The sequence below is a fragment of the Scomber japonicus genome, chromosome 17 (genome assembly GCF_027409825.1).
Source record: "Scomber japonicus isolate fScoJap1 chromosome 17, fScoJap1.pri, whole genome shotgun sequence".
NCBI classification, from domain to species: Eukaryota; Metazoa; Chordata; class Actinopteri; order Scombriformes; family Scombridae; genus Scomber; species Scomber japonicus.
Window position 1 is genome coordinate 32,151,883 of NC_070594.1, and position 27,828 is coordinate 32,179,710.

Below are 27,828 nucleotides of genomic sequence, written 5' to 3' on the forward strand. Positions count from 1 at the left end.
TGACTTCATAGACGATGGCCCCCTAACCCAAGGAGGAACACAGCAGTGAAGAGGACAATGAGGAGGTGTTGTGTGCGCGGGTTAAAAGTAGGGCCAAAAAGGTCAAGTGTAAGACAAAGAATCGTGCACCCAATTATAAACGTGTAACACACGTTGAGTCCGAAGAAGAGTGTCCCCTGAAGCCTGCCTGGAGTGGCATAACATTGGAAATCAGGGTTTGTAAGTGCGCACTACTATCCGATTCTGAGGAATTGATCAAGCCTGATGTAAAGAACGAGAACCGTAGGTCTGATAAGATGAAGCGTAGCAGGTGTGTCACTGTGGCTAAAGAGAGGTTGTTAAAGACTGCTTTAACATAGAAAAAAGGAGGACAAGTCTGACAAGAGGTGCAAAAGAATAAAGTGTGCTAAAACCACACTGGTCTCCAGTCAAGATTCCCCTAGATGCAGAAGTGAGCCCTTGGACTCCGAAACTGATGACAATGAAAGGGGAGGACACGGAGGGTTTAGCCCTCCTGTCAGGGATGCAGATTCCAAACATGATGAGATAAGATACAGACGTAAGCCCTTGGACTACAAAACTGATGACAACGAAAGGGGTGGGCAAGGAGAGTTTATAAACACCCGCTCTCCTTTCAGGGATGCAGATTCCAAACATGGGGAGCCAACGGGACAGGCCTGACAATACACTCAGGCAGGGTTCTCAAGCAACAAGAGTGTCTCAGAAAACAAGAACCCAGCGACTACCAGAGAGCTACTTCAAGCCACGTGGCCTATTGACACCTTTCAAGTCATCTGATCTTGAGGGACAGGGGGAGCGGGACCGTGAAGAGGAATGGTTAGCCAAAGAGGATCACTCAAACCATCCTGGTGAGCCTACTGTTGCAGAGTCCTCTGAGGATGACGAGTTCGATGTTGAATCAGACATTGGTGGGCTAGACAATAGACCAGAAAGAAGAGAGTGGATGGACTCTGAACCAGAATCTGGGGAGGATTATCTTGTTTCTATGTGAACTCTGTTATCATGATTTCCCATGTGGTAAAAGGAGGCAACCTGGCCCCCAAAGTGCTTGCTTGATACAATATTTAGAGGGGTTGGCTCACAGTGTGTGTCTATCCCAGTTAGTAGAATTATGGTCTTTCCAGATTCAACAGCTGTCACTACAACACATCTGAACACTACAACACTCACAACTTCATTAACGACTGTATTTAACTGTAGGTTTATAGAATAAATGAGGTTTATAGAATTTCTGAGGATAACTTCATTTCTTGAAATTATGATCCCTGGTTTAATTTGGTTTAATTGTTTGTTTGTTTTTCAGATTCAACAACACCTGCTACAACAAACATGAACACAGCAGTAGCTACCACAATACCACCAACAGTTATGACAAGTAAGTGCTTAACAATGCTTTTTGAAAGAAGTGCTTTCATTTGTATACAGTTATTGTTGGGAATGTATGGTATCACAGTATGTAATAACACATGGGCATATAATGGTCTTTGCAGACTCAACACCTATTGCTACAACACACCTGAACACTACAACACCCACAACTTCACCAACAACTGTATCCATGAGTATGTTTTTTTTACAAGGCCCTCCATGTTATATTGGTTTATTTAATGTTCATATCTGATTTATGTGACATCCTTGTCCAGTAAATATGCAGTAACACTTCACAGTATATGATCTGTGCTTCAATAGTTTTGGTTTCTATCACCAGCACTAATATGGTTATACAATTATCTTTGCAGTGTGAAAAAACTAATTACTACAACACATCTGAACACTAAAACACCAATCATTTCTTTCATATAAGTGTAGTTACCAGAATTGTTGTTATACCAATAAGGGATAACATTAGGGCTGGGCGATAAAACGATAACGATATGTATCTCGATAGACACGTACTCGATATCAATAGAAAATGTGTTCGATAGAACGTTTCGATAGAATTTTTTTTTTCTCAAGAAACCGGCGTAAATTTAGCCAGAGCGCTCTCTGGTTATGGGTTTAAATCGTTGCAAAGCAAGCTTGGTTGCATTAGCAAAGGCACTTGTCATCTGGTGCCTAGCAACAAATGAGCAGTGACACGCTAATAGCCACTTTGAACACTGCGGCTTTTACTACGGTGCGGCTAATGCATGTTTGGTTTTTTTGTTCGTGGGTGTTGTTGTTACGTTCTTTATTATTTTTTCACTTTGCTTCATGTTTGATACACGTTGTTGTCCGACTCGTTCATAGGAGAGAACGGGAGAGTTCGCTCAGTAGGTTTTAATTCAAAGTTTTCCAATACAAGATGTAGGCTACAATGACAGGTGCGAACGAGGTAATTACTCCAGTAAAAGTAAGACTTAGTTTAATGACTTAGAAGTCGCCAAATGACTTACTTTAACGAATTTCGTTAGCTTATATAATGCAGATTTGTAAAATATTACTTTTATTAGACACAGTCACAGACTGTAGAAACTTAGCATTTCATAATTGTGGTAGCAGCGGTGCAGCAGATGTAATGAAGTCATCGCAGCACGCTGGATGCAAACTAATATTAAGCCTATAGCCTATTCATTATAAATCGATGGACATAAATTTAGTTCTTTTGCCTTAATAATGACAAAATAATACACAAAAATGGTCGGATTGGGAACCCATATGCATAATGTCTCCACGTTGCATTTAGTGTTGCTTGAAATGACCAGGGCTCAGCTAGTGTTGCCTTTTAAAAAATCGTCGATTTCCCGGGATTCCCTGGAAAACTGCCTCCCTCAAGCAGGGTTCACTTGCTGGGGGTAATATTGTTACATGCACCAGGGCAGCTTTAAAACCAGAGAAGGTCAACCAGCTGGTGTTCTTAGCACAAAACCTTGAGCTAAAATAAATAGTTCAGATGTTACAGATGTATAAGTCTACCTCAGTTTTACTTTATTTTATTTTGTTTATAAAATACTGCATATATTTTTGCACTAAACTTACAGTAGAAAATATCATTGTTCTTCTCATATCAGGTTTTGCTATGTTTACACATGTTTGCTATGTTTACACATGTTTGCTACATTTGCACAGGTTTGCTATGCACATGTTTTTATAACACTTAATAAAAAGCACTTTATTATTGATAATTGTTCAGTTTTCAACTGTGATTTTAACATTGAACATATGTGTTGACATGCATTTTTCCTAAATGCTTATTGCCTACAATTAGAGTAAGGATTAAATAGGTCATACAATATTTCAATAATTATCGATATCGACCAATATGAAACACTTATATCGTGATAGAGATTTCAGCCATATCGCCCAGCCCTAGATAACATAGATTTTTTGTTATTAATCTGCACTTACATGTTATGTTTTCAGGTCCAACTCCTGTTGCTACAACACATATGAACACTACGACAGCTTCAACACCGACAACACTGATTACACGTGAGTGATTCAGCATTATTCTCATAGTTTTCTACTAGTTTATTCTACTACAGTAGTTTTCCTTGTTACAAAGGGGTTATTGTTTTCATTAATGTCATGTGAAGTACGTATATAGTTAAATTGTCAGTGTTAAAAATACAGGGATGTTTAATCCATGTCCAAAACCCTGAAGCTGAGTCTTTATGAACTGGATGAAATCCTCAGGAACATGGAAGTGTTTATGCCAAAAAAGTCCATTATCCTGTATTCTATACTCTGTATTATAAAGGATCTCAGAGAGAACACAGTGTTTTGCTTAAACTGTTTCCACATACGTCCAGACCAGAATCAAAATAATGTCTTATTCAGCCCAAGTGATCCACAATGAGGGTACACGCTGGATGGGAGAATGGCATGAGAGTGAAATACATTAAAATGAGAGCATGAATTATTAAATCGAGAGAACAAATGTGTTATTTTTCTCTCCATGGCCCCTCTGTATTTTTTTCACTTAACAAATATCATGATGAAATGGTCCTTTCAGATTCAACAACAGTTCCTACAACCGATATGAACACATCAAGAGTCACCACACCACCAACAACAGGTGAGTATTTAAAATGATTTTTTATAGTATAAAAATCAGAACTCTAAGAAACTTACAATACCAAGAATTGAACAATGGCCTTTCTTGTTAAAACAATTCAATTAGTTTGAAAGTGAGGTATACAACATACCTCTAGTAAATAGGTAGTCAAATTTGTTAAAAGTAAAAGTTTGTAGTGTCAGCAATAACATATGGTCACAAAGTGATACTGCCTGTTGCTTTCCTTTGTTTAATTGGACATTTATTAAAGTCCATGTAAAGTAAGAATAAATGTGTTCTGAGTTTGACATACCACAGAAAAGTGTGTTGTTAACCACCCTGCCAAATTTGAATGATTAAAACATCGCCAAACATATGAAATTAAGCTTCAAAGTTGTGTAAAACTCAGCCTTTTTCTCTGCTGTCAAACGCTGTGGGAGTGCCTGCCGAGTCCACTGAAACCCCCGCCCCCTACCAAGCGTCACCTGTCAATCAAAGTCACCACCTATACCCGAAACATGAACGCTACGCCTGAAAGTTTTCTGCGGCTAACTCAGCTGCTAGCTCGGTGGCTAACTCGGCGGCTAACTCAGCTAACTGGCTAACTGTGGACCATAGTAGTAGTAGTGTGCACTGAATGTATTTATACCTCTACAGCAGCAGGGACGGGTGATTTTCAGACCCGCCCACTAAATCCTGAACACAGAAATCTTGAAACACAGTTTGTGAAGCTAAATGGTTGAAATGCTTTTTACACCTTTTTTAGAAATACATTTATGACCTATTTAATGTGTTTAGAAGAAAATGTCTGAATTCACTTTACACAGTCTTTAAGTTAATTAAGATTATGTGAAATATGTGTACATTCAAATGTGTTAAAACATTACAATAAATGGTTTGGGCTTGAATAATGAATCGCTATGTTTTCTAACCAATACCACATGGTCATAACATTGTCTCTGTAGACGTAACACCTCATGCAACAACACATCAGGACACAACTTCGCAATCATCTACCCCAACAACTGAATTTACCAGTAAGTTATGAGATAAAAGGCATTTACTACTTACAATAGTGTGTCAACCACGATATTACGATTTTTTTTTAAAAAGTTTTCATAGTTTGTTGGCAGTTTAGGGATTGTATGTGTCTGTTTACATACATACATAATTGTAAAATGGTCTTTTCAGATTCACCCACCGTTGCTACAACACCAGCAACAACTGTAACAAGTAAGTCCTTACAAATAATTATTACAGTAAATACATCTTAAAGACATTATATTAATAATATAGCAACAACACATTGTTATCAAATGCTCTTTGCAGAGACACCACCTGTTGCTACAACAACCAAAGCTCAACCAACTACAACAACCACTACTCAACCAACACCTATCATTACCAGTAGGTATTTAGAAGTGATGGGCTTACACTCCCAAAGTTGATATTTGTTTGAAAATATTCCTTTCTTTTCTTCATTTGAGGCATTTTAGTTTTTATCTATAATTTTAATTTAATTATTTTTACATTTGACATCTATTGCTATGACAGCTGCAACACCAATAACAGTTGTTACAAGCAGGTGCTTTACAATAATGTGATGTGATATTTCACAGTATTTCACAGTATTTAATCCTAACACCCAGTGACTTGAAATGTAGTATTTATTTTTTTGAAAAACTATAGATTGTTTGTACTTTACATTGTATTATGTTTAAACTGTCCCATTCGTAGCTACTCATGTGACCAGCCAAAGTACCACAGTGAGCTCCACAACAGAAGCTACTTCTATTCCAGCTGTAACCACAACCCTCATTACAACTACTATCCCCACCACGACTACTGCTACAACCACTACCACCATTGACGCCTTCACAACAGCCGTTATCCCTATAACAATAGGCAGATCAACTACTACTGCTTTGCCATCTGCTACAACATCACCTGCTCCTGTTACAGGTATTGTTTTACTGAAAGAAGAGGGGCGAAGGAGGCACTACAGATCATCCATCACAAATTACATTTTATTTGATGAATGATAGTATATTTTATATTACATATTTTAAACATTTTACTGTTTCATTTGTGTGACCATTAGTCTGAAAATTGAAGTTTAAAATTTCAGCCTCAACCATGGTGTCAATATCACCACAGAGGATGGCTGTTATGATGATAATATACAAGCATAGCCTTGCAAATGTCTCTTCACTGAACCACTATTCTTAGGATCCTTTTCCCAAATGATGATAAGTGACAAATAATTTAACACAATGCTAATTTGTCATGTGAATGTTAATTAGTGAATAGATATGAGGGTTACTGTATATGTATATGTACTGTGTTTAGAATTACCTGCTGATATGAAATTAGAACATGGGAACAACAGCTCAGAGAATAAACTTTTTAAATAATATCTATGTATGACTGAGCGCAACTGGAATAAATTCCATTTGATATCTAAGAGCTGTAGTAACAAAATTGTTTTAAAATATATTACAAAGTTGCTGTTGTCTATGAAACATAATTACCACTTGTTTCTTGTCTTGTGTGTTATTTTGTGTCCTGTCTGCCTGACTTATTCCTGGTCTCCATTTGCTTTTTCACATCAGGAAAAAGTCCTGAAATCTTTAACCATAGTTTTACTAATGTTATTCCATCTTTCACCCAAATAAACAGGATTTGATGTGGCAATGTCAATCAGATTAGAAAAGGACTTCACAGAAGACTTGAATGATGCAACAAGTTCTGCATACCAAGATCTTAAAACAAGTATTGAGCCAGTGGTAAGTGCATTGTTGACATCATAACCAACTCTAACTACTATTTTCAGAACTCATGAATTCAGTTGTCTGTAGTTTTTCAGTTCTTATGTTAATATCATGAACAAAATCTCTCCCACAGTTGAGGAATCAGTATAAAGTAATTACTGGGTTCATTGATGCTAGTGTGACTGGCTTCAGGTATGTTACTGTAATTATGGCTTTAACAACATTTTGGAGGAAAAAATTGGTACACATTTAATACCTCAACAAATCAACTGGCTTTTGTCCTTGTTGTTTGTTTTTATTACAGCCGAGGAAGCATCATCACAAACTATGTTGTTCAGACAAGCCAAGTTAACCCAGCTGAAATAGCTGAAGCAAATAAAAATATCACAAAAGCAATGGAGCCTATTGCCCCTGTCATTGGCTCTGTAACCGCAGTTTACAGCAGTAAGTTAAAAGAAAGCTAGTAGTCTCTTAGTCTTTGTTTAACTCAATTAAACGTCTAACTGATTTTTTTTTTCTTAAAGGTTCATCTTCAATCAACGTTCCACGTCTCACTTATACTGGTGGACAAATGATACTAACGTGTGGGCCTCTGAATGAAGACTTTAATATGGGACGAATTTCCAGATCTGTATGGAAATTTAAAGGATCTAAAATTGCGGGTGGAAGATATACAATAACTACCTCTAACATAAAGTCTACACTTAGAATTGACAATGTCATTCCTGCTGATGCTGGTAAGTTCAAGCTAAGAGTTACCAAAGTATACACTATAGGAAAGAAAGAAGAAAGAATGATGTCAGAATGTGAAATGGATTTAACTGCCTTCTACAGAGTAAAATAACAGTTTTCTGACTTTACTTTTGAGGCAAGATTAATTCCTCTGCTTCTTGACATAATATCCATATTATGAATTACACCCCCTTTCCACCAACTAGAACCTAATGCTTGGGCCAGTTCACAGTTGAACTAGCTGGTTTGCTTTTCCACAGGCTAGAGAGCCAAGTCATTACATACAGTAACTGTACACACCTCCGGTTTCCAAGCAACCTTCATTTCAAGCATTTCACACTCCAACATAGTGGGTGGCATTAATTCACTATAATAGTGGTTGCTACCTGCCATAAAACAAAAAAAGCAGAAGAACAGGAACTTCAGTAGAGGTACAGTAAAAATGTGGACCACTTTACCCTCTACAGTATGTACAACCTCAATTGCAAAAAAGTTGGGACGCTGTGTAAAATGTAAATAAAATCAATATAATACAACAACAATACAAATCTCATAAACCCATATTTTATTCAAAATACGACATAGACGACAATATCAAATGTTGAAAGTGAGACATTTTTACAATTTCATGAAAAATATTAGCTCATTTTGAATTTAAATAAATAAATATGCAATATTTGTCGTGTGTCTGTCTGTGTAACTGTGGGGGCATTTGTGTGTGTGCAGCACTCGAGTCCAAAACAAATTTCCCTAAGGGGACAATAAAAGTATATATCAGATATATATATGTATATGTATATACATATAAATATATATATATATATTACTTCTTCTTACAATGAATGTTGTACTGAAATCACTTACAGTCACACCCAAATATTGCCACAATCAAAATATTTAGTCACAGTGAAATACTGACGTACTGACTATTGTAATTTTTTATTTCAAAGTATACCATCAATAATACTGTTTCTCTTAATCATAGGATTTTATGAATGTACTCTGGTTGGTGAAGTAATGGAATTCTTCCAAAACGGAACTGTAAAAGCAGCGGACATCAAACTAGCTCCCATCGTGCGACTACAGAGTAAAATTAACGTTGAATGCTCGGAGGGACTGGAACAACCACTGAAATGTTGTGTGCAGTCCAACTATAGAGTCAAGTGGTTTAGCACAAATCTTTTAAATTCAGGTGAGTATAAACTAACATTGAAAACTCTTCAATCTAGCCACACTGAGAAACTGGAAGCAGCTATTGACAGTTCATATTAATAACAAAATAATCAATTGTTCACAGATACCAACACTGAACCTGACTCCTACTGCATCATTTATAAACACGTGATAAACAGCTGCACTGTGTCAGAGCAGGAACTGAGGTTTACATGTAGGGTGGATGAACCAAGTGGTTATCAAATGACGACAACAATGATCATTTTCAGAGGAAGTAAGAGCAACATATGAAATGTGACTATATGGTTCCTTTGCTGATTCCACTATTTTATTATGTAACACTAATTGATTGATAATTTATCTCTTAAGCTGCTGAGTGTGATGATGCTCAGTATGGGAAAGGACGAGAAGGTGACAAATCAACCATACAATGTGAGGAAGGTCAAGAGGGAAGCAAGACTGCTGTCTGTAGGGGAGGAGTGTGGACACTTGAGGCGGACAACTGCATTGTATCAAAAATCAAGGAAATATTAATTGAGTCAGTGGTAGGTAACCAATCATTCCTCTTAGAAATCTCTGAAACACACAGTTCAGGAAAATATTAGTTATTAACACTAAATGCAGATCAAGCTGGGCATCTGTGTACTGGAAACCAGAGCTATTTCTGTACAACAACTGGGGGGATTGATCTATTCATTATTCTCTATAACAATTATAATAACTTTACTTAGTACATTTATCATCATATTGTCAATCTTTCACATGTGAATGTCCATCCATCCATCTTCATGCCGCTTATCCGGGGTCGGGTCGCGGGGGCAGCAGCCTAAGCAGGGAAGCCCAGACTTCCCTCTCCCCAGCCACTTCGTCCAGCTCTTCCAGGGGGACCCCGAGGCGTTCCCAGGCCAGCCGAGAGACATAGTCTTTCCAGCGTGTCCTGGGTCTTCCCTGGGGTCTCCTACCGGTGGGACGTGCCCTGAACACCTCACCAGGGAGGCGTCCGGGAGGCATCCTGATTAGATGCCCGAACCACCTCATCTGGCTCCTCTCGACGTGGAGGAGCAGCGGGTCTACTCCGAGCTCCCTCCGGATAACTGAGCTTCTCACCCTATCTCTAAGGGAGAGCCCAGCCACCCTACGGAGGAAGCTCATTTCGGCCGCTTGTACCCGCGATCTTGTTCTTTCGGTCACTACCCAAAGCTCATGACCATAGGTGAGGGTAGGAACGAAGATCGACTGGTAAATCGAGAGCTTCGCCTTTCGGCCTCTCTTCACCACGACGGATCTGTGCAGAGTCCGCATTACTGCAGACGCCGCACCGATCCGCCTGTCGATCTCCCGTTCCATCCTTCCCTCACTCGTGAACAAGACCCCGAGGTACTTGAACTCCTCCACTTGAGGCAGAATCTCATCCCCGACCCGAAGAGTGCACTCCACCCTTTTCCGGTTGAGGACCATGGCCTCGGATTTGGAGGTGCTGATTCTCATCCCGGCCGCTTCACACTCGGCTGCGAACCGATCCAGTGAGAGTTGGAGGTCACGGTCTGATGAAGCCAACAGGACCACATTGGTCTGCCGGTACCTGTCTGCTGCCTCCGGAGTCCTACAGGCCAAAAAGGACCTATAGGACTCCTTCTTCAGCTTGACGGCGTCCCTCACCGCCGGTGTCCACCAGCGGGTTCGGGGATTGCCGCCCCGACAGGCACCGACCACCTTGCGGCCACAGCTCCAGTCAGCCGCCTTAACAATGGAGGCACGGAACATGGCCCACTCAGACTCAATGTCCCCCACCTCCCCCGGTACATGGTTGAAGCTCTCCCGGAGGTGTGCGTTGAAACTCTCTCTGACAGGAGACTCTGCCAGACGTTCCCAGCAGACCCTCACAATGCGTTTGGGCCTGCCAGGTCTGACCGGCATCCTCCTCCACCATCGGAGCCAACTCACCACCAGGTGGTGATCAGTTGACAGCTCCGCCCCTCTCTTCACCCGAGTGTCCAAGACATGCGGCCGCAAGTCCGACGACACGACTACAAAGTCAATCATCGAACTGCGGCCTAGGGTGTCCTGGTGCCAAGTGCACATATGGACACCCTTATGCTTGAACATGGTGTTCGTTATGGACAATCCGTAACGAGCACAGAAGTCCAATAACAGAACACCGCTCGGGTTCAGATCGGGGGGGCCGTTCCTCCCAATCACACCCTTCCAGGTCTCACTGTCGCTACCAACATGGGCGTTGAAGTCCCCCAGCAGAACGAGGGAATCCCCAGGGGGAGTGTTTTCCAGCACCCCCTCCAAGGAGTCCAAAAAGGCTGGATACTCTGAGCTGCTGTTCGGACCATAGGCACAAACAACAGTCAGGATCCGTCCCCCCACCCGAAGGCGGAGGGAGGCCACCCTCTCGTCTACCGGGGTAAACTCCAACATACAGGCACCAAGCCGGGGGGCAATAAGTATTGCCACCCCCGCCCGGCGCCTGACACCAGTGGCAACTCCAGAGTGGACGAGAGTCCAACCCCCTCTCGAGGAGACTGGTTCCAGAGCCCTTGCTGTGCGTCGAGGTGAGGCCGACTATATCTAGCCGGAACTTCTCAACCTCACGCACCAGCTCAGGCTCCTTCCCCACCAGAGAAGTGACGTTCCACGTCCCTAGAGCTAGCTTCTGCAGCCGAGGATCGGACCGCCAAGGTCCCCGCCTTCGGCTGCCGCCCAGCTCACTACGCACCCGACCCCTTTGGCCCCCCTCACTGGTGGTGGGTCTGTGGGAGAGGGGTCCCATGTCCCTTTTTCGGGCTGTGCCCGGCCGGGCCCCATGGGTGAAGGCCCGGCCACCAAGCGCTCGCCTCCGAGCCCCACCCCCAGGCCTGGCTCCAGGGGGGGGCCCCGGTGACCCGCGTCCGGGCAAGGGACACGAAAGACCAACTGTGTTGCTCGTCATTGAGGTCTTCTGAGCTACCTTTTGTCTGGCCCCTCCCCCGGGACCTGTTTGCCATGGGAGACCCTACCAGGGGCATAAAGCCCCCGACAACTGAGCTCCTGGGGTCATTGGGACACGCAAACCCCTCCACCACGGTAAGGTAGTAGCTCAGGGAGGGGACATGTGAATGTTCTGATCCAATTTTAATTGAAATTCTACATTATACAACTTGTAATGTATACGTTGGACAGGCATTGAAATTGGTGAAACAATTTATACGTTTGACATTTGCATAGTTCTGTATTAAGAATATACTGTACAGCATAACCTGCTGGTTTTCTATCAAATTTTGTATAGTTTCCTAAATGATAAGGGCACCAAATAGATGGAATTTGGCACTAAAAGGACTATAACTTTGAATGATACCAACACAAATTGCGTAACTCAGACTGCTGATACCTAATATTAGCTTTACATGCATTTTTTCAGGCATCTTCATCACTTAGTGATTAAGGATTGCAGTGTTATTGTTGTTCTTGTTTGGCATTCCTCTTCTCTTTAATGTCTCTTTGCCATTCACCTTTCTACAGTCCAATTTTAAACAAACTGCCAAAAGGTGCAAGGGGAAAAATGCTTCATGGCCAGTATGTTGAGGAGAAATGATAATAGCAACCAATAACTGTCTTGACATACATATGGCATACATACTCACCAAGCACTTTATTAGCTTAATACTGAAAAAGGTTCCTGATATTTGGTCCCACTGTTGTATGTTAATGGAGTAAACAAATATAATGAACACTTTTCAATAGAATGCACTCCAGTACATCAGTACCACCTACTACTACCTTGATAATAAACAATATTTAGTAGAATGATCACCTTTCTGACAATGTCAAACAAATGAAAATGTATAAACTTTATAAAAGTAGAATTTTTGGCAGAGGTGTTGTATTAGAATGTATTTGATTGTGTTCCTACTAAAGTGAGTATGATATCAATTCTTTTTTTTTTTAAGATTTTGTTGGCATAGACACCTTTATTCATCATTAGACTGACAGGAAACATGGGAGAGAGAGGGGGTGTGACATGCAGCAAAGGACCGCTGATCGGGATTCGAACCGGGGTTGGCTGCGTATGTGGCATGTGCTCTAACCACTCGACCACTTGCGCGCTATATATCAATGCTAACCATTTAACCATATTTTAAAATGACAACGAGGCATGTCCACTCAATAGCATCACACCCTTCTAGCCTGCTCTTCACTGTTTTTGGCCTAAAATGTGTTTTGTTTAGTTTGTATTGGCCGGCAAAAACAGTATTTGCCCTCAATAGGTTGTAGTCTTATACATCAACACAATTAAGTGTCATAACCTTTTGTGTTTTTAATGTTCCATTCTTTCAGAATTTGAATCCTGTGGAAGTGCCACAATTTGTGGAAGATCTAAATACTGCTGTCCAGAGTGAACAAACTGAAATTGCAGATTCATCTGCAACCATATCAGCAATCGTTGACATCATAAACAGTGTTGCAAATGTTTCCACTACTGTTGATGAAGTTGTCATGACGGTAAGATGAACTTTGGTGAAGGATATGTGTTCTGCCAACAAATGCTCTGACAGACATGACAGTTTGTGCATGTTGTGATATGAAGTTGTATCCTCACTGTGAATGTCTCATCACCTGCAGAACATACTAACAACAGTTGATGCCATCATTGGTGATGACGCAAAAGAGTCCTGGGACACTCTGAATGAAAATGAAATCGGCAGTGCCAGCTCAAAATTACTGGGTTCACTGGAGGCTCTCTCTGAAGATGTAGTTGGGGAGTTTAGCATTACAACTCCACGGATCCAGCTCAATAGAACCTCATTTAACAATGCCTTCAAAGAAGAACTGAACTCCAGTGTTGTCATTGACATTCCAGACACCAATACTAACAATATCAGTATAACCACCATCATATTTTCAACCCTTCATAATGTTATGCCAGCTCGGAACTCAAGTTATGACCCCAGCCTTTTCAATGCCACCAACAATCAAAGTGTCCCTGCTAACGCCATTAATGCTGCTGTGGTACTCGTGAGAACAAGTGTAAAAATTCAGAATGTCACTATGAGCTTTGATAAGCAAAATAACTCTCTGATACTAAACCCACAGTGCGTCTTCTGGAACTTCACGCTGTTTAAGGATCAAGGTGCTTGGGATGATGAGGGGTGTACATTTATTTCTGACATAAACAACACAGTAACCTGCAATTGCAACCATCTCACCTCATTCTCAATTCTGATGGCCACTGACATCCCTCCATCTCTGAGACAAGTCTTGGATGTAATCACTTATGTTGGAGTTGGGATATCTATGGCAAGCTTAGTTATATGTCTGATTATTGAAGGATATGTATGGAAAGCCATGACCAGAAACAGCACTGCTTTCATGCGTCATGTTTCCATTGTAAACACTGCCCTCTCTCTGTTGATCGCAAACATTTGTTTCATCATTAGTGCTGCTATTGTTAAGAACCCCCTTGAAAACCCAGGGGAGGACTACACAGTTCCAGTAGGACAATGTAGCACAGCAACATTTTTTATGCACTTTTTCTACCTTGCTCTTTTCTTTTGGATGCTGGTGTCAGGACTTCTTCTCTTCTACCGGACGGTTATGGTCTTCTCCCACATGTCCAAGTCAACTATGTTGGCCATTGGCTTCACTGTAGGTTATGTGTGCCCTCTAATTATAGCTGTCATCACTGTTGCTGTTACAGCACCAGGAAATGGATACATCAGGACATCTGATGCCTGTTGGCTGAACTGGAGCAAGACGAAGGCCCTGCTGGCTTTGGTGATACCTGCCTTGACCATAGTTGTAATCAACATTTTGATTGTAATTGTGGTCTTGTTCAAAATGCTGAGGAGAGGCATGGGAGACGTGTCCCAAGCAGATGAAAAGCATACACTGGTTGTCATTGCAAGATGCTTGATCATTTTGACTCCTTTATTTGGTCTTACATGGTCTTTGGGAGTGGGAACCATGGTATCATCAACAAATAAAGGAATCCATATTGCCTTTGCATTCTTCAATTCACTACAGGTATTTGCATCCACTGAGATACAAGATTGTCCTTTACTTGCTTCAAGGCAGTATTTATGTGTGTGTGTTGTTTTCATATGATAACCAGAAAATGTGCATGTCTCATTTTTCTCAGGGTTTCTTCATTTTAGTGTTTGGGACATTGTTGGATTCAAAGGTAATTTGACTTTAAAGGAATACTTTGATGTTTGGGGAAATGTGAAATTCTTGTCTGCTAGATGAGGAGATTAACTCTACTGTGGGAGTAATGGAAGAAATATGTAATCCTTTACTCAAGTAAAAGTAGCAGTAGCACAATGTAAACTATAACCATTACTACTATTACTACTACTTACTATTAATATTTACTACTGTTTACTACAATTGTATAGTTAAAATTGCACAGTTGAAGAATACAGTTAATTTTGAAGTTGACATGAATTTGATTGTGCCTGTAGATCCGATCTCGGCTCTCAAGAACATTACCTACATCAAGCACAGGTTCAAATCCAACAAGAGTAAGTGGATTTTTAAAATACATATATAACAAAGCTTACAATTGCTTACAACTAAAATTGAGCTGGTTTCTTTGTACCATAATATATCCTTCTCATAGCTATAATCTCAATGACTATATCCTAAAGTTTTACCATTTTTTTCTTCCCGTTTGCTTGTTTTTGCAACAGAGTACAAGTGCTGGCATTTCTTCTCTCGGTGGAATGAACTTGATAAGCAGACTACGCGGAAGGAGATGTAAGTTATTGTTTTTTCATTTAGCAGCTTCACTACTTGTTTGAATTGTCTATCTTAACAATTATCTGTTGTTTGTCCTTCAGATATGTACAATGTGTCGGGAGCTGCAAACCGCTCGAGCAGCAATGAGCAATCAGAGTCATTTGTCAGTATCTGAATTAACACATACATCTGTACACATCAAGCTGACTTTATAATTGATTTGAAATATCTATCTGTTTAAAGATTTTTCTGTATATAATCAGAAATTGTATAATACTTTATGTAGAACTCATTATCTCACAGCACTGAGTCTTAAAATGCATTTTGTATGTCAAGTTGACAATGTGGTTTTGGAGTCAGAAGGTGTTGCAAAATCAGAATGTATATGATGTGATAGACAGCCTTACATTATGTTTGTAGAAGGCTTCACTGTATTGTCACTCTTCACATCTTTATGCTGAGAAGCCAGAGGAAAGCATATGATATAGTAAGTGGGATATTGCTGAAATGTATTAATTTTCAGTGACACAATGTTGTGAATGAAACTGTGAAGAAGGAGTCACCATTTGCTGGTAGCTGTAGCTGCTCAAGTTTGAAGTCTAGTGCTGCTTTGTTTGATTATAACACTCGGAGTGCACAAAAGCCCAAGTACTTTCTGAGGAACCAGTAAGAAAGAGGCAACTTGTAAGTCATGAATCAATGATCAATGTAATAACCCTTTTGGTGTGTCCACTTTAGTGGTGCATCACAGACTAGTTTCTATGCCTCCATGATTCATTTTGATTACCTTCCCATGCCCATGACCTACAGTACCACTTTCTGCGTCCCCTCAAGTAAACTGGCAATGAGCTACTGCAGACTGAGTACAGTGCTAACTACTACTTTTGCAAGCTATCACAGTAATGCAGTATAAATAGTAGAACAGTAGAAATAAGAACGACAAATCATTTGCTCGTTGTGATGAACTCTGAACTCCGAACTGCTGTAATGTTTGTGTTCATTGAGTTGTTCAGTGAGGATTTAATTTTTCAAATCATTTATTTTTATAAATTATGAATAAAAAGATTTTCCTGATTGAAACTGTGTTTTTTTCTAAGAAGCTTGAACAAAGAAATGTCATGTATGCAGACTAGTGATGTTGATCTTTCACTGATTTAGGTGACAAACTTCTCATGTGGTAAACTGTGTTAGCTATAGTTCATTAACATCACTTCCCATAAAATACTTTAATGCCAAAATGAGTGCTCACTTTGCAGTAAAATGACCGAATGTGAGTGATATTAGATATATTATATAGATTGTTTATAGTGATGCATCAATGTGTAAGCAGCATGATACTGTTGTAGCAGGTCAAGGTGGAGCTACTTTTAAATAACATATACAATTAGGTAGTTTAGTCCAGCGTTTCCTAACCTAGAAATTGGCTCCCTTCAAAGGGTCACAATATAAATAAAGCATAAAATGAAGCATACATAAAGAAGAGTTCTGGGAGACACATGCACAAATAAACTACATGATTTAAAAAGGCTTTTATCAATTTGAACTGTGGGCATATTGTTGTGGATATGTTACAAAAAATATATATTTTTACACTTGCAAAAATTATGTTAATAGTTTAAGCATTGCACTTAAGACCCATGGTATACATATGTCCGACCGGACCTGTACCAACAAGTTACACAGTAGGGGATTTTTCACCTATTTCACCCGCGGGTACCCAAACCTGTGCAGGACTCTGAGACTTTGATACAAAATCAGTTGATCTTAAAGACAAGCTCTGTATTGTTGATCTCTGTTGGAATTATTGTATGTAAGTTATCCCATATTTACCCTTTCTGTAATCATTAGTCTTTATAGTCTACAAGCATGCTGTTTTAAAGTTGTTTTTCAGGACCTGTGACCCTGCTCAGGATCTGCTCAGGACGTCTATCTGAAGATCTGTGGCCAATCTGTAACCCTGCTGAGAATGTCTTTGAAGTGTGTGTGTCCACCTGAAGCAGACCAGCGACCGATCAGTGACCTATTTGTGACCGATGTGTGACCCCCACCCTTTAGAGCAAAAATGACTATGTAAATTAGGGAAATCCTGAAGCCAATAAAAAGAAAGGGTTCGGCAAGGTTTGCTCAGAACGGGTTAGAGATAGAAACTGAGCAGATCTCTGGCGTTCTCCTTGCAAGTAGAAACTCTAATCCTGTTGTCTTGTCTCCTTTGTCTTATATTTTAAGTGTTTTAGGTTGCCTGGACCTGACAATCTCTATTTTCATAAGTCAAGAACAACAACGTACTGTTATCTCCATAGCTTTATTAACACTTTGTCATCTTAACATTACTGAACACACACTGACCCCACAGTCCCGCAGAGCCACTCCCTGGCGTACTCCTGCCATTACAAGCTCCAAGCAAATGGATCAATATATGGATTGTTGTAAAACCAAGCCAGAGATAGAGAATCTATAATGAAATCAGCAAGAAGTCAAACAGAAGTCATTCATGTGTGTCCACAATTGTGCTTCTCTCCTCTATCCTACCTTTCTCTCCTCTGAACCCCAACCGGTCGAGGCAGATGGCCACCCACTCTGTCTGGTTAGGGTTTGCCTGAGGTTTCTTCCTGTTAAAAGGGAGTTTTTTCTTGCCTCTGTTGCTCATGTGGGAATGTTGGGTCTCTTTAAAGTTAAAACCTGAAGAGTTCGGTTTAGAACCTGCTCTATGTGTAAAGTGCCTTGAGATAACTCTGTTGTGATTTGGCGCTATACAAATAAAGATTGATTGATGATGATGACTTCTAGTTTGTCAGGTAAAATCAAATGACCTAACCCTAACCCTAACCCCAAAATACAAACATGACTCTACAGACAGTGCCATGTTGAACAACAAAGCTAAAGTCCCAACAAGCAGGTCAGCAGCAGCCAGAGAGAGAATGCAGTATTTAGTAGGAGTGTGGAGCAGTTTGAAGTGAATGATGGACGTAATTAACACAAGGTTTCCACTTATTATGATTATAGAAACAGTACTTCCAATTAACATGTATAAAAACACATGTACTGTTGAAGTGTCCATTGCCATTATGCAAGAGGAATTTCCTGGTTCATAACAGAAATGCTCCTTGACATTATCAGTCTTGTTGATGATGAATTCAGATTGTGTTAAATAATGTAGTTGAGTAGAATAAACAATTGTAAGGCAAGGCAAGGCAGTTTTATTTATATAGCGCATTTCATACACAATGGCAACTCAATGTGCTTTACATAAAACAGAAACATTAAAACATACAATTAACCCCCTCCCCACCCCCACCCCCATAATAAAAACAAAGCACAGAAAAATAGAAAGAAATACATAACATGCATTAAATATAAGATTGCAGCATAAAATTATTATTATTATTATTATTATTATTATTATTGTAAAAAGAAAAAAAGTGATAGTGATAGCAATTTCACTCATTACAGCTTACAGCCATTGTTGCTTTACTACCAGGGGCAACTCACTAATAACCAAGTCTACTCATTTTACAGAAAACCACGTCCTCTCTCACTATTCCAACCAAGAAAAGTGTCTATACCACTTTGATAAGAGGCACATTGATTTTACATTCTTGATTGTGCATGGAAATACCTACAAATTGGTTAATACATTTCACATAAATCAGCAGGTTGATCCGTGTCAGGCTGACCAGGGGAAAGAGCTGTACTACCAGGGTAATGTCTGGTGGGCTAAGTCAACCGAGGCAGTCATGTTTCTCCTTACTAAACTTTTAATAAAACTTTTAGCCATTGTGGTTGTTTACATCACCTGAAAAGCCTGCTAGCTAGTTGGTTGAAAGGAGCTTAGTGTCAGAACCAGAACAACCATTTACATTCTTGAGACCTCCTACCACAACTGTTTTACCAGTTTTATTTTAATCACACAACAAATTCAACACAAACAACACAACAATAAATCAAGTTGATACAAACATATAATAATATAATATTATTATAATAATGATGAAATAATAATAATAATAATAATATTTATTATTACAACATTTTTATTGATCAAACCTGGCTGCGTGAGTAATGTGGGTGGGCCAGTACCACCACAGCCTGTTATTGACTATACACCTGTTTTATCTGTCCTAACATAAATTGCAATCATTGTCATGTCTGGCTAACTAGCCTACTACCTTGTGTAACCATAAAAGCCTGAAGAAACAATCACAGCACTAAGCACTACTTTGTGTGTCAATGCTGCATTTGCTTTGCTTTACTGAGTGCTGTCAGAACAGTAACAGTAAAAAAAAGTTTCAGTGTTTGTTTCCAGTTCTTACAAGTAATAATTAACTCTGTACACTGTAAATCAGAGTATTGGAAGATTTGGAAGCCCATAGCATGTCACTACCCATATGCTAATAGTAAGTAATGTACAAAGAATAAGTGAGGTCAAGGGTCTACTTAAATTTTCAGTCTGATTTACTAGAAGTAGTGCACACCAACCATTTCTTTAGATTGTGTCTGAAATACATTGAGTGCCAATAAACCAGGTGAAATGACTTTGTATGTGAAAACACACTTGGCTAAGAAAGATTCTGACTCTGATTGTGCTAAACTTGAAAAGCAACCCATTACAAGTCATTTGGCTTGACCAAATAGTGATTTCTGCTTGCCAACGACTTGCAACATTATATGCTCGCTTAATTCTTTTTGACATTATGACATTGTAAAAAGTATGTTTCAAACCCAGAATTGCTCTTGATACCTCTGTACCTGATGAAGAGCCAATTTAACCTTGAAACCTTGCACTTTTTCTCAATGAAGTAAGCAAATTTAAAGGTAGCACATTGCAAATTATATATGATGAGAGACAGGTTTGATTTTACAATTTCATGATTCAAAAACTTCTGACTGAACTCCCACAAAAAAGCGTTAAACAGCTGCAGCTCGAGTTTTAACCAGAACAAAGAGATCAGAGCACATTACTCCAGTTCTAAAGTCTTTACACTGGCTCCCAGTCAGTTCTAAAGTCTTTACACTGGCTCCCAGTCAGTTCTAAAGTCTTTACACTGGCTCCCAGTCAGCTCTAAAGTCTTTACACTGGCTCCCAGTCAGCTCTAAAGTCTTTACACTGGCTCCCAGTCAGTTCTAAAGTCTTTACACTGGCTCCCAGTCAGTTCTAAAGTCTTTACACTGGCTCCCAGTCAGTTCTAAAGTCTTTACACTGGCTCCCAGTCAGTTCTAAAGTCTTTACACTGGCTCCCAGTCAGTTCTAAAGTCTTTACACTGGCTCCCAGTCAGTTCTAAAGTCTTTACACTGGCTCCCAGTCAGTTCTAAAGTCTTTACACTGGCTCCCAGTCAGCTATAGAATAGATTTTAAAGTTCTGCTACTGGTCTACAAATCACTGAATGGGTTAGGTCCAGAATACATGAATGACATGTTAGTAGAATATAAACCCAGTAGAGCTCTGAGATCTACTGACTCAGGTCAGATAGTTGAGCCCAGAGTTCAAACTAAACATGGTGAAGCAGCTTTTAGCTGTTATGCTGCACACAACTGGAACAAACTACCAGCAGAACTGAAATCAGCCCCAACTGTGAACACTTTTAAATCCAGGTTAAAAACATTTCTCTTCTCCTGTGCTTATGATTGAGCTCTTTTAAAGCACTTTACATTTTAATCTTTCATTTGCACTCTTTGTCCTTTTAATGATTTTAAAGCTAATTTATAATTTTATGCTGCAATCTTATATTTAATGCTCAATTCTAGCATGTTATGTATGTCTTTCTATTTTTCTGTACTTTGTTTTTATTATGGGGGGGGGGGTGTGGGGGGGTTAATTGTAAGTTTTAATGTTTCTGTTTTATGTAAAGCACATTGAGTTGCCATTGTGTATGAAATGCGCTATATAAATAAAACTGCCTTGCCTTGCCTTGCCTTACAATTATTGCTTCTCCAAATTTGAAATCTGCATTTGGTGAGTTGAATGTTCATCATGTTTCTTCAATGATTTTTCCTGTTGAGACTACAGTTAAGTTTATATAATGGAATAACACTTGGTCAGGAAGAGGCAGTGTAATCTAATCATTATCATATAAATATGAAATATATAAAGAAATATATATGAAATATATAATTCATTATAATAACCTAATATATAAATTAGGTTCCTACAGTTTAAATCTGTTTCATTCATACATTAAACTGTCCAAAGGTTATATTACTAAAAATGCATTTGGTCATGAATATTTACTTCATACTTTTTTTACAGTCTGATGCAATCATATTATGCATCCCGACACCTGATGCAACTCCTATTAGAGGTGTGAATGACTGTTGAGTCTTTGGTCCCAGAGCTGCTTTGCTGGTAAACAGAGCCGTGTTTCTCCCACAGGTGTGCTCTATGAGCAACTCTCTAATTGTCACTGGGCAATTATTTAATGTTTATTTCTGAAAATGTTTCCAAACAAAGTTACAAGTTGGAACAAAGTAAGAACAGCTGAATGACGACAACAATGATATGGTAATAGAGAAAACAATTGCAGTATTGCATCAGGATCATGTCAAGCATGTCTTCTAGCAGACAGGAAGTCAAATTTGAAAGCTGAGTATCACGTGAACACAATGTACAATAAACAAAACTATACTGTTTGACTCTAAAAAGTTCATAGATTAGAGACCAGTTGTAGTCAGCTTGGATTTACAGGGGAGGCTGTGGCTCAAAACCGTGAGTGGGTCGATCACTAATCAGTTCAGCTCCTCCAGTCCATATGTCGAAGTGTCCTTGGGCTCTGAACCCCAAATTGCTCTTGATGGTAGCAGCAGCACCCTGCATGGTAGCTTTCTGTGATTGGTGTGTGAATGTGGCTTGTAGTGTAAAAGTACTTTGGGTGGTCAGAAGACTAGAAAGTTATTTTAATGTACTTGCAAGGCACACATCACAACAAAATGTGATTAAGGTTTAGTGGAAATAGGATTAGGGTTAGGTATCGGATGTTGAAGATGGATGGATTGATGGTTGTAATGTCAGGTAGAGGTAGTGGTATCATCACTTATGTTGGCCTGGGGATGTAATGAAGACCAGGCAGAGACTCAGTGTGGTGGTTCCAGCCGAGCTGACAGTACCTAGAATGAGACATGGGAGAGGTTTGCACCAGATTGAATCAAAAGGGTTGAGAAGAGGAGAGAAGAGAATATGAAGGAATGTGGGAAGGGGTGAGGTAGGAAGGTGAATCGATGAAGGGAAAGGAGAGGAAGAATCTGAGGCAGGAAGGATGGATGGCATAATTGAGGTGGCTGAGAAGGGCAAGTAGCTGGTGTTTGGTGCATCGGTCTGCTAGCAGATTGACAGGCAAAATAATGCACTGAATTTGTCTGAGATGCCTGGAAAGTAATTGAGTCCAGGATGATGCCTAAGACTTTGATGGAGGTGCTCGGCCCTGAGGTTTTCTCTTCAGAAAGAGTAACACAGAGATCTGACAAAGCTCTTGTAAGAGTAGTAAGTTTGGATCAAGGAGGTGAGGGTGGTGGAGAAGAAGAAGAGAAAATTGGGAACGTGGTGAATGTGATAGAGGCTGTAGTTGTTAGCCAGGATCAGAAGTTTATTGGTCTGCTTTTGCAACCCAAAGGAAAACATATGATGAAAGAAACAGAATCCTTTCCAGCAAACCCCAGGAAATCACCTGAAGTCTGGATAAATGGGCCAGATTTTGAAAGCACTTGTAATGTGTTCTTTAGAAAGCCAACTGCTTGGCCTTCCAAGCAGATGAAGGTGATAGCATGGGCAATTATTAAGTTGCCTAGAGAAATCTGAACTAGGAATGAATCTAGTGATGTGCAAGCAGTTACTGAGTAACAACACCTATTGCGCTGATACAGAACACTGGAAAATGAGTACTATCAAATGGGCTAAATAAATCCCACATTTTATTCATTAACCCATAGTGTCTCAAAATGTGACAGTTGGTGAGAGCAGACCAAATGTTGCGGCACGAATGGGAGGTGTCGGAAAAGAATAGACCAGTAGGAAATTAAGAAGAGGGCTGAGTGGGTGACTGAGAGTTGGTGGGAAAGGAAGGAATGACTGTGTGGAATGGTGCACCCAGCGCAATCCGGGTTTTCGAGCAAGACAATAAGCCAGCGCTTGAGAGCATCCAAGGGCAGGGCGGGACATGTATAGATTCAGGAAGGGTTGGATAAGAGTTGGGTACAAAGTGATGAAGGAGGGTTAAGGATCAACGAGGGTTTAGGGGAGGGATGAAGGTGCTGCTGTGCATGCTGTCTCTGCTTTTAGCTCAGGCTGCTCTGGAGGAGGAGGAAGGCATCTGATTTGACGGCTGAGTAGCAAAAGTAAAGTAACAAGTAATATAACGCTACACTTTTGCTGCTAAGTAACAAGTCATGTAATTACTTTACTGAGCCATTCAAAGGATCGACTCCACACTTGGCGGGAGTATATCTGTGAGTGCAGTGTCAAATTTGGTGCAATCTGGACATACAGCACATTCAATATTAATAAAGAGTGAATAAAGTGATCAGCAAGCTGTTCTGCTCTGTGCAGGGGCAAGCCTCAGAGTTCTACCGACTGACTTCAGCACATCAGGGAGACACCAGAGATGATGCATAACATGAGTCGGAGAAAAGTCTACTAAAAAGAGAAAAATTAGACAGCAAAAACAGAGCTCTTATACAAGAATGTACACTCTGACCACAAGTCTAGACAGAATGTGTAATGTTAACAGCACATTTAGCAGATCGGCAGTAGTAGTAAAAGACCTCACAGGAAGCATGCAGGTACATTGTTGTAACCCACATTTTGGAAGCATTCAGAGCCCCACACGCAATGACTGTAGTTACACATGTAAAATAGAGCTAATACATGTATGGGCAGTTCAAAACCAGTTTGCTTCATATGCTCTGTGACCTCTGTAATTATGACGCACCAATACAGGCAAAGCACAAACCTTTGGTGCAGACATACTGTAGCGGTTTAAGCAAATTTAATTCTTCAACCCCACAAAGGATACATGTTGAAACCATGAACCCATGAAAGAAATGTTCCACAACACATTTGGTATAAATATGCAACACAAAAAGAACACAAAATGAATACTTAAATAAACGTGAATAATGCCAACCACACCACCATTTGAATTTCCACAAAAATAATATTAGAGCACACAAGCAAAACAAAACTCTTCACAACTCAGTCCTAGTCCAAACAAAAGAATAATGGTACCGGGTGCTCCGTTCCGGGTTTTCCCGGTTATCAGTTCAGTTCAGTTCAAACAGTTCAGTTTATAAAGCAAAATAATCCACCTCGGGTTTTCCCGGAATCCCAAACGAAAATCAAAATAAGGAAGTAGCTCTGTTTAACACAGTCCAGCCATCCCCAAAAACCCAGTCAAAACAAAAGAAAAATGTAAGCGGAAAAAACACACTTGGACACCCGGCTTCAGCCGACTCACGGTTTCGGAGTAAGTGGGGAAAGTAGAGAGTGATGTCCGGAGGTCTTTGGACGGTGGTTTCCTGAGGAGAGGAGAGGACGCGGTATCCAAACCACACGAGGGCAACCAAAGTGGACGCGAACCGACACGCGGACAGCAACACGCGCTGTTTGCCAGAGGTAGGCTGCGGACATGGACGACATGAAGAGCACGTCTCTCCTGCTGCTCACTCATCCGTAACTCCCGCCATACAGACTTAAGTCTCCCGACATGAAAACCGCGCGAGGCTGGACTGTGAGGGAGTGGTATTAATGGGGCTAAACCACTGGCTGGCTCGACTGGTCGGGGGTGGAAGTGAGTAGAAAAACAATATGGGCAATCACATACCATAACATAATCAAGGTTTTTTTTTAAGATGATATTTAAAAACTTTGCATAATCAGGAATATAACACAGAAGGCAAAGAAATACAAAACGTACAGATCATCATTAAACCATTTTGTGGGAGTGATCGCCACAATACCCACTCAAATCCAAACTGATTTACGGCACAGAAAATAGGAACAATCTAAGTTGATCCACTTAATTTTAGCAAGTACAATTTCAGAGAACAAGGAGAGAAGGACTGTGATGTAATGCAAATGGTAAAAGGACTGCACTTATATAACTTTTTTCTAGTCTTTTTCGACCACTCACTTGAGAAAAAACAAAAAGAAACAGAACAAAATACAGCCTCCAAAATAGAGCTATATTAATGTCATCATTTTTATTTTATTTTTTTTATTTATTTTTTTTTTTTAATGTTTTTTTTTTTTTATAGGTCTATTAGCCTTTTATCCTCCTCCTCTGACTCAGACTCTCTCAAAACTTTGTTTTGTATCCTCACTTTCTCAGGGGGACCGGATGTTGACCCAGCAGGGTTGGCTGGAAAACCAAGAAAATCCTCGTCGATGGATTCTTCCTCAAATATTTCCCTCACCCGCTGTTTTTGCTGCTCTTCCACTTGCTGAGCAGTGGGGTAACAAGGTTTGAGGCGAGAAATATGTACAATTCTCCGGTCTCCTCCACTCTCCTCCAGCACCACTTCATAATTAACAGGTCCAACTTGCTGAAGGACACGGTAGGGGCCCTGCCACTTGGGAGCGAGCTTTGCAGTAAAGGCTTTTTCTGCCTTGGAAAGAGGATGGGCTCGTAGCCAGACTTGTGTCTTTTCTGCCAAAATCATCTCTCTGCGATGCTTGTCATAATTTCTCTTCTGTCGCTTACGGGCCAGAGAGAGGTTTCTGGAAACAAAAGCCTTAAGGTCATCGAGCTGTGTGATGTTTTGGTAAACGGACGAGTCGGGTAGGGCATTTCTGGGCTGCAGCACGACATCTAGTGGTCCCCGGAGCGGTCGTTGAAGGTTGAGTTCAGCCGGAGTGACTCCTGTGGACTCCTGAACAGCAGAGTTCAAGGCAAACCTGAACTCATGGAGATGTTTGTCCCAGTTTTTGTGTCTGGAGCCCACATAAGAGGCCATCATAGTTTTTAAGGTCCGATTAACTCGCTCGGTTAAATTTGTCTGTGGATGGTAGGCAGATGTGAGTTTGTGTGACACATTCCATGTTTCACAGGTAGCCTGGAAGACGGAGGAGACAAACTGAGAGCCTCGGTCTGAAAGAATGTAATCCGGAATTCCCCATCTGGTGAAAATCTCCTGGATGAGAATGCGTGAGATGGATTCAGCAGTGGCGTTCCTCAAAGGAAAGAGCTCCACCCATCTGGTGTAGTAATCCACAAAAACAAGTAGGTACACGTTTCTGCTTGAACTCCTGGGGAATGGACCCATCAAATCCATGCCCAACATTTCCCAGGGACGGCATACCACTGTTTGTTGCAGTTTTCCAGCGGGTTTGCGGCTTTCAGGTTTGTACAGTTGGCAGACTTGGCAATTGGTTACATGTGTTTTTACATCCCAGCTCATTTTTGGCCAGTAAACCAGATTCTGCATTCTCCTGTAGGTTTTGTATCTACCCAGGTGGCCAGCAAGGGGGTCTTCATGGAATGACGTGAGCAAGTGTGAACGCAGGCTCTCAGGTATGTATATTTGGTACATGGTTTTGTAATCTAATTTCACAACCCGGTAGATCAGATCCTCTAAGATGGTGTAGAGGGTTTGGCCATTCGCTTGATTCTCGCCCTTCTCTAAGATGTTTTGATAGAGTGTCTGGCATTCAGGGTCTTTTTTCTGGGCATTCCACACCTCTTGGACAGTGATGGACATGTCTTCTGGCAACTCCGGTGTGGCAGACACCATGGTGGCACCGAGAGGATGGTGAGTAGAGTCAGATCCATCACATGGAGCTCTAGATAAGGCATCCGGAACAGTATTGTATTTGCCTTTTCTGTATTCCACAGTGAAGGTGAATTCTTGGAGCCTGAGAGCCCACCGGATCAGACGGGTACTGGGTTTAGTGGTTTTGAACACCCACAGGAGCGAAGAGTGATCTGTAACCACCGTAAAGAGGCGTCCCTCCAGATAGACTCTCCACTTCTCCACAGCCCAAACTACAGCCAGACACTCCAGCTCCGTAGTGGAGTAGTTTCTCTCAGCTGGGTTAAGGCTGCGGCTACCATAAGCCAGGATTTCCTCGGTCCCATGGTCTGTGCGTTGGACAATCACTGCACCCAGCCCTACCTCACTGGCATCCGTATACACCAGAAATGGTAGATCAAAGTTTGGATAGGAGGATAGGAGGATTCGTTAGGTGCTCTTTGAGAGTATCAAAGGCGGTTTGACATTTGGGGGACCAGCAGAACTTGACCCCCTTCCTCTTCAGGGCATTGAGGGGCTCAGCGATTTGGGAGAAATTTGGCACAAACCGATGGTACCACCCCGCCATTCCCAGGAACCGCTCCAGAGATTTTCTGTTGGTAGGCACTGGGAAGTTCTGGACAGCCTGGGTTTTCTCTTGCTCCACCTGAACCCCCTGTGATGACACAACATGGCCAAGGAATGTCAGGGAGGTACG

At 40.7% G+C, this 27,828-nt stretch overlaps 1 protein-coding gene across 1 annotated transcript; it reads left to right on the plus strand.

Annotated features, from left to right (window-relative positions):
- The first annotated feature begins 655 nt into the window (after nucleotides 1-655).
- Nucleotides 656-15,922, plus strand: LOC128376924 (adhesion G protein-coupled receptor F5-like). Its single transcript, XM_053336771.1, has 19 exons — nucleotides 656-1,008; nucleotides 1,325-1,396; nucleotides 1,512-1,583; nucleotides 3,364-3,432; nucleotides 3,956-4,018; nucleotides 5,751-5,959; nucleotides 6,677-6,783; nucleotides 6,902-6,960; nucleotides 7,073-7,212; nucleotides 7,293-7,505; nucleotides 8,486-8,692; nucleotides 8,798-8,947; nucleotides 9,043-9,218; nucleotides 12,997-13,161; nucleotides 13,282-14,682; nucleotides 14,798-14,839; nucleotides 15,120-15,179; nucleotides 15,348-15,414; nucleotides 15,498-15,922. Exons 1-19 carry the CDS (start codon nucleotides 656-658, stop codon nucleotides 15,569-15,571), a joined length of 3,699 nt encoding a protein of 1,232 aa, XP_053192746.1. The 3' UTR covers nucleotides 15,572-15,922.
- The last annotated feature ends 11,906 nt before the right edge of the window (nucleotides 15,923-27,828 follow it).

Excerpts from the sequence above, each read along its gene's own strand:
- LOC128376924 (XM_053336771.1), top strand. The coding sequence starts at position 656 with ATGGGGAGCCAACGGGACAGGCCTGACAATACACTCAGGCAGGGTTCT. Across the intron at positions 6,784-6,901 it reads AAACAAGTATTGAGCCAGTG|TTGAGGAATCAGTATAAAGT; the intron begins GTAAGTGCATTG and ends TCTCTCCCACAG. Across the intron at positions 14,840-15,119 it reads GGACATTGTTGGATTCAAAG|ATCCGATCTCGGCTCTCAAG; the intron begins GTAATTTGACTT and ends TTGTGCCTGTAG.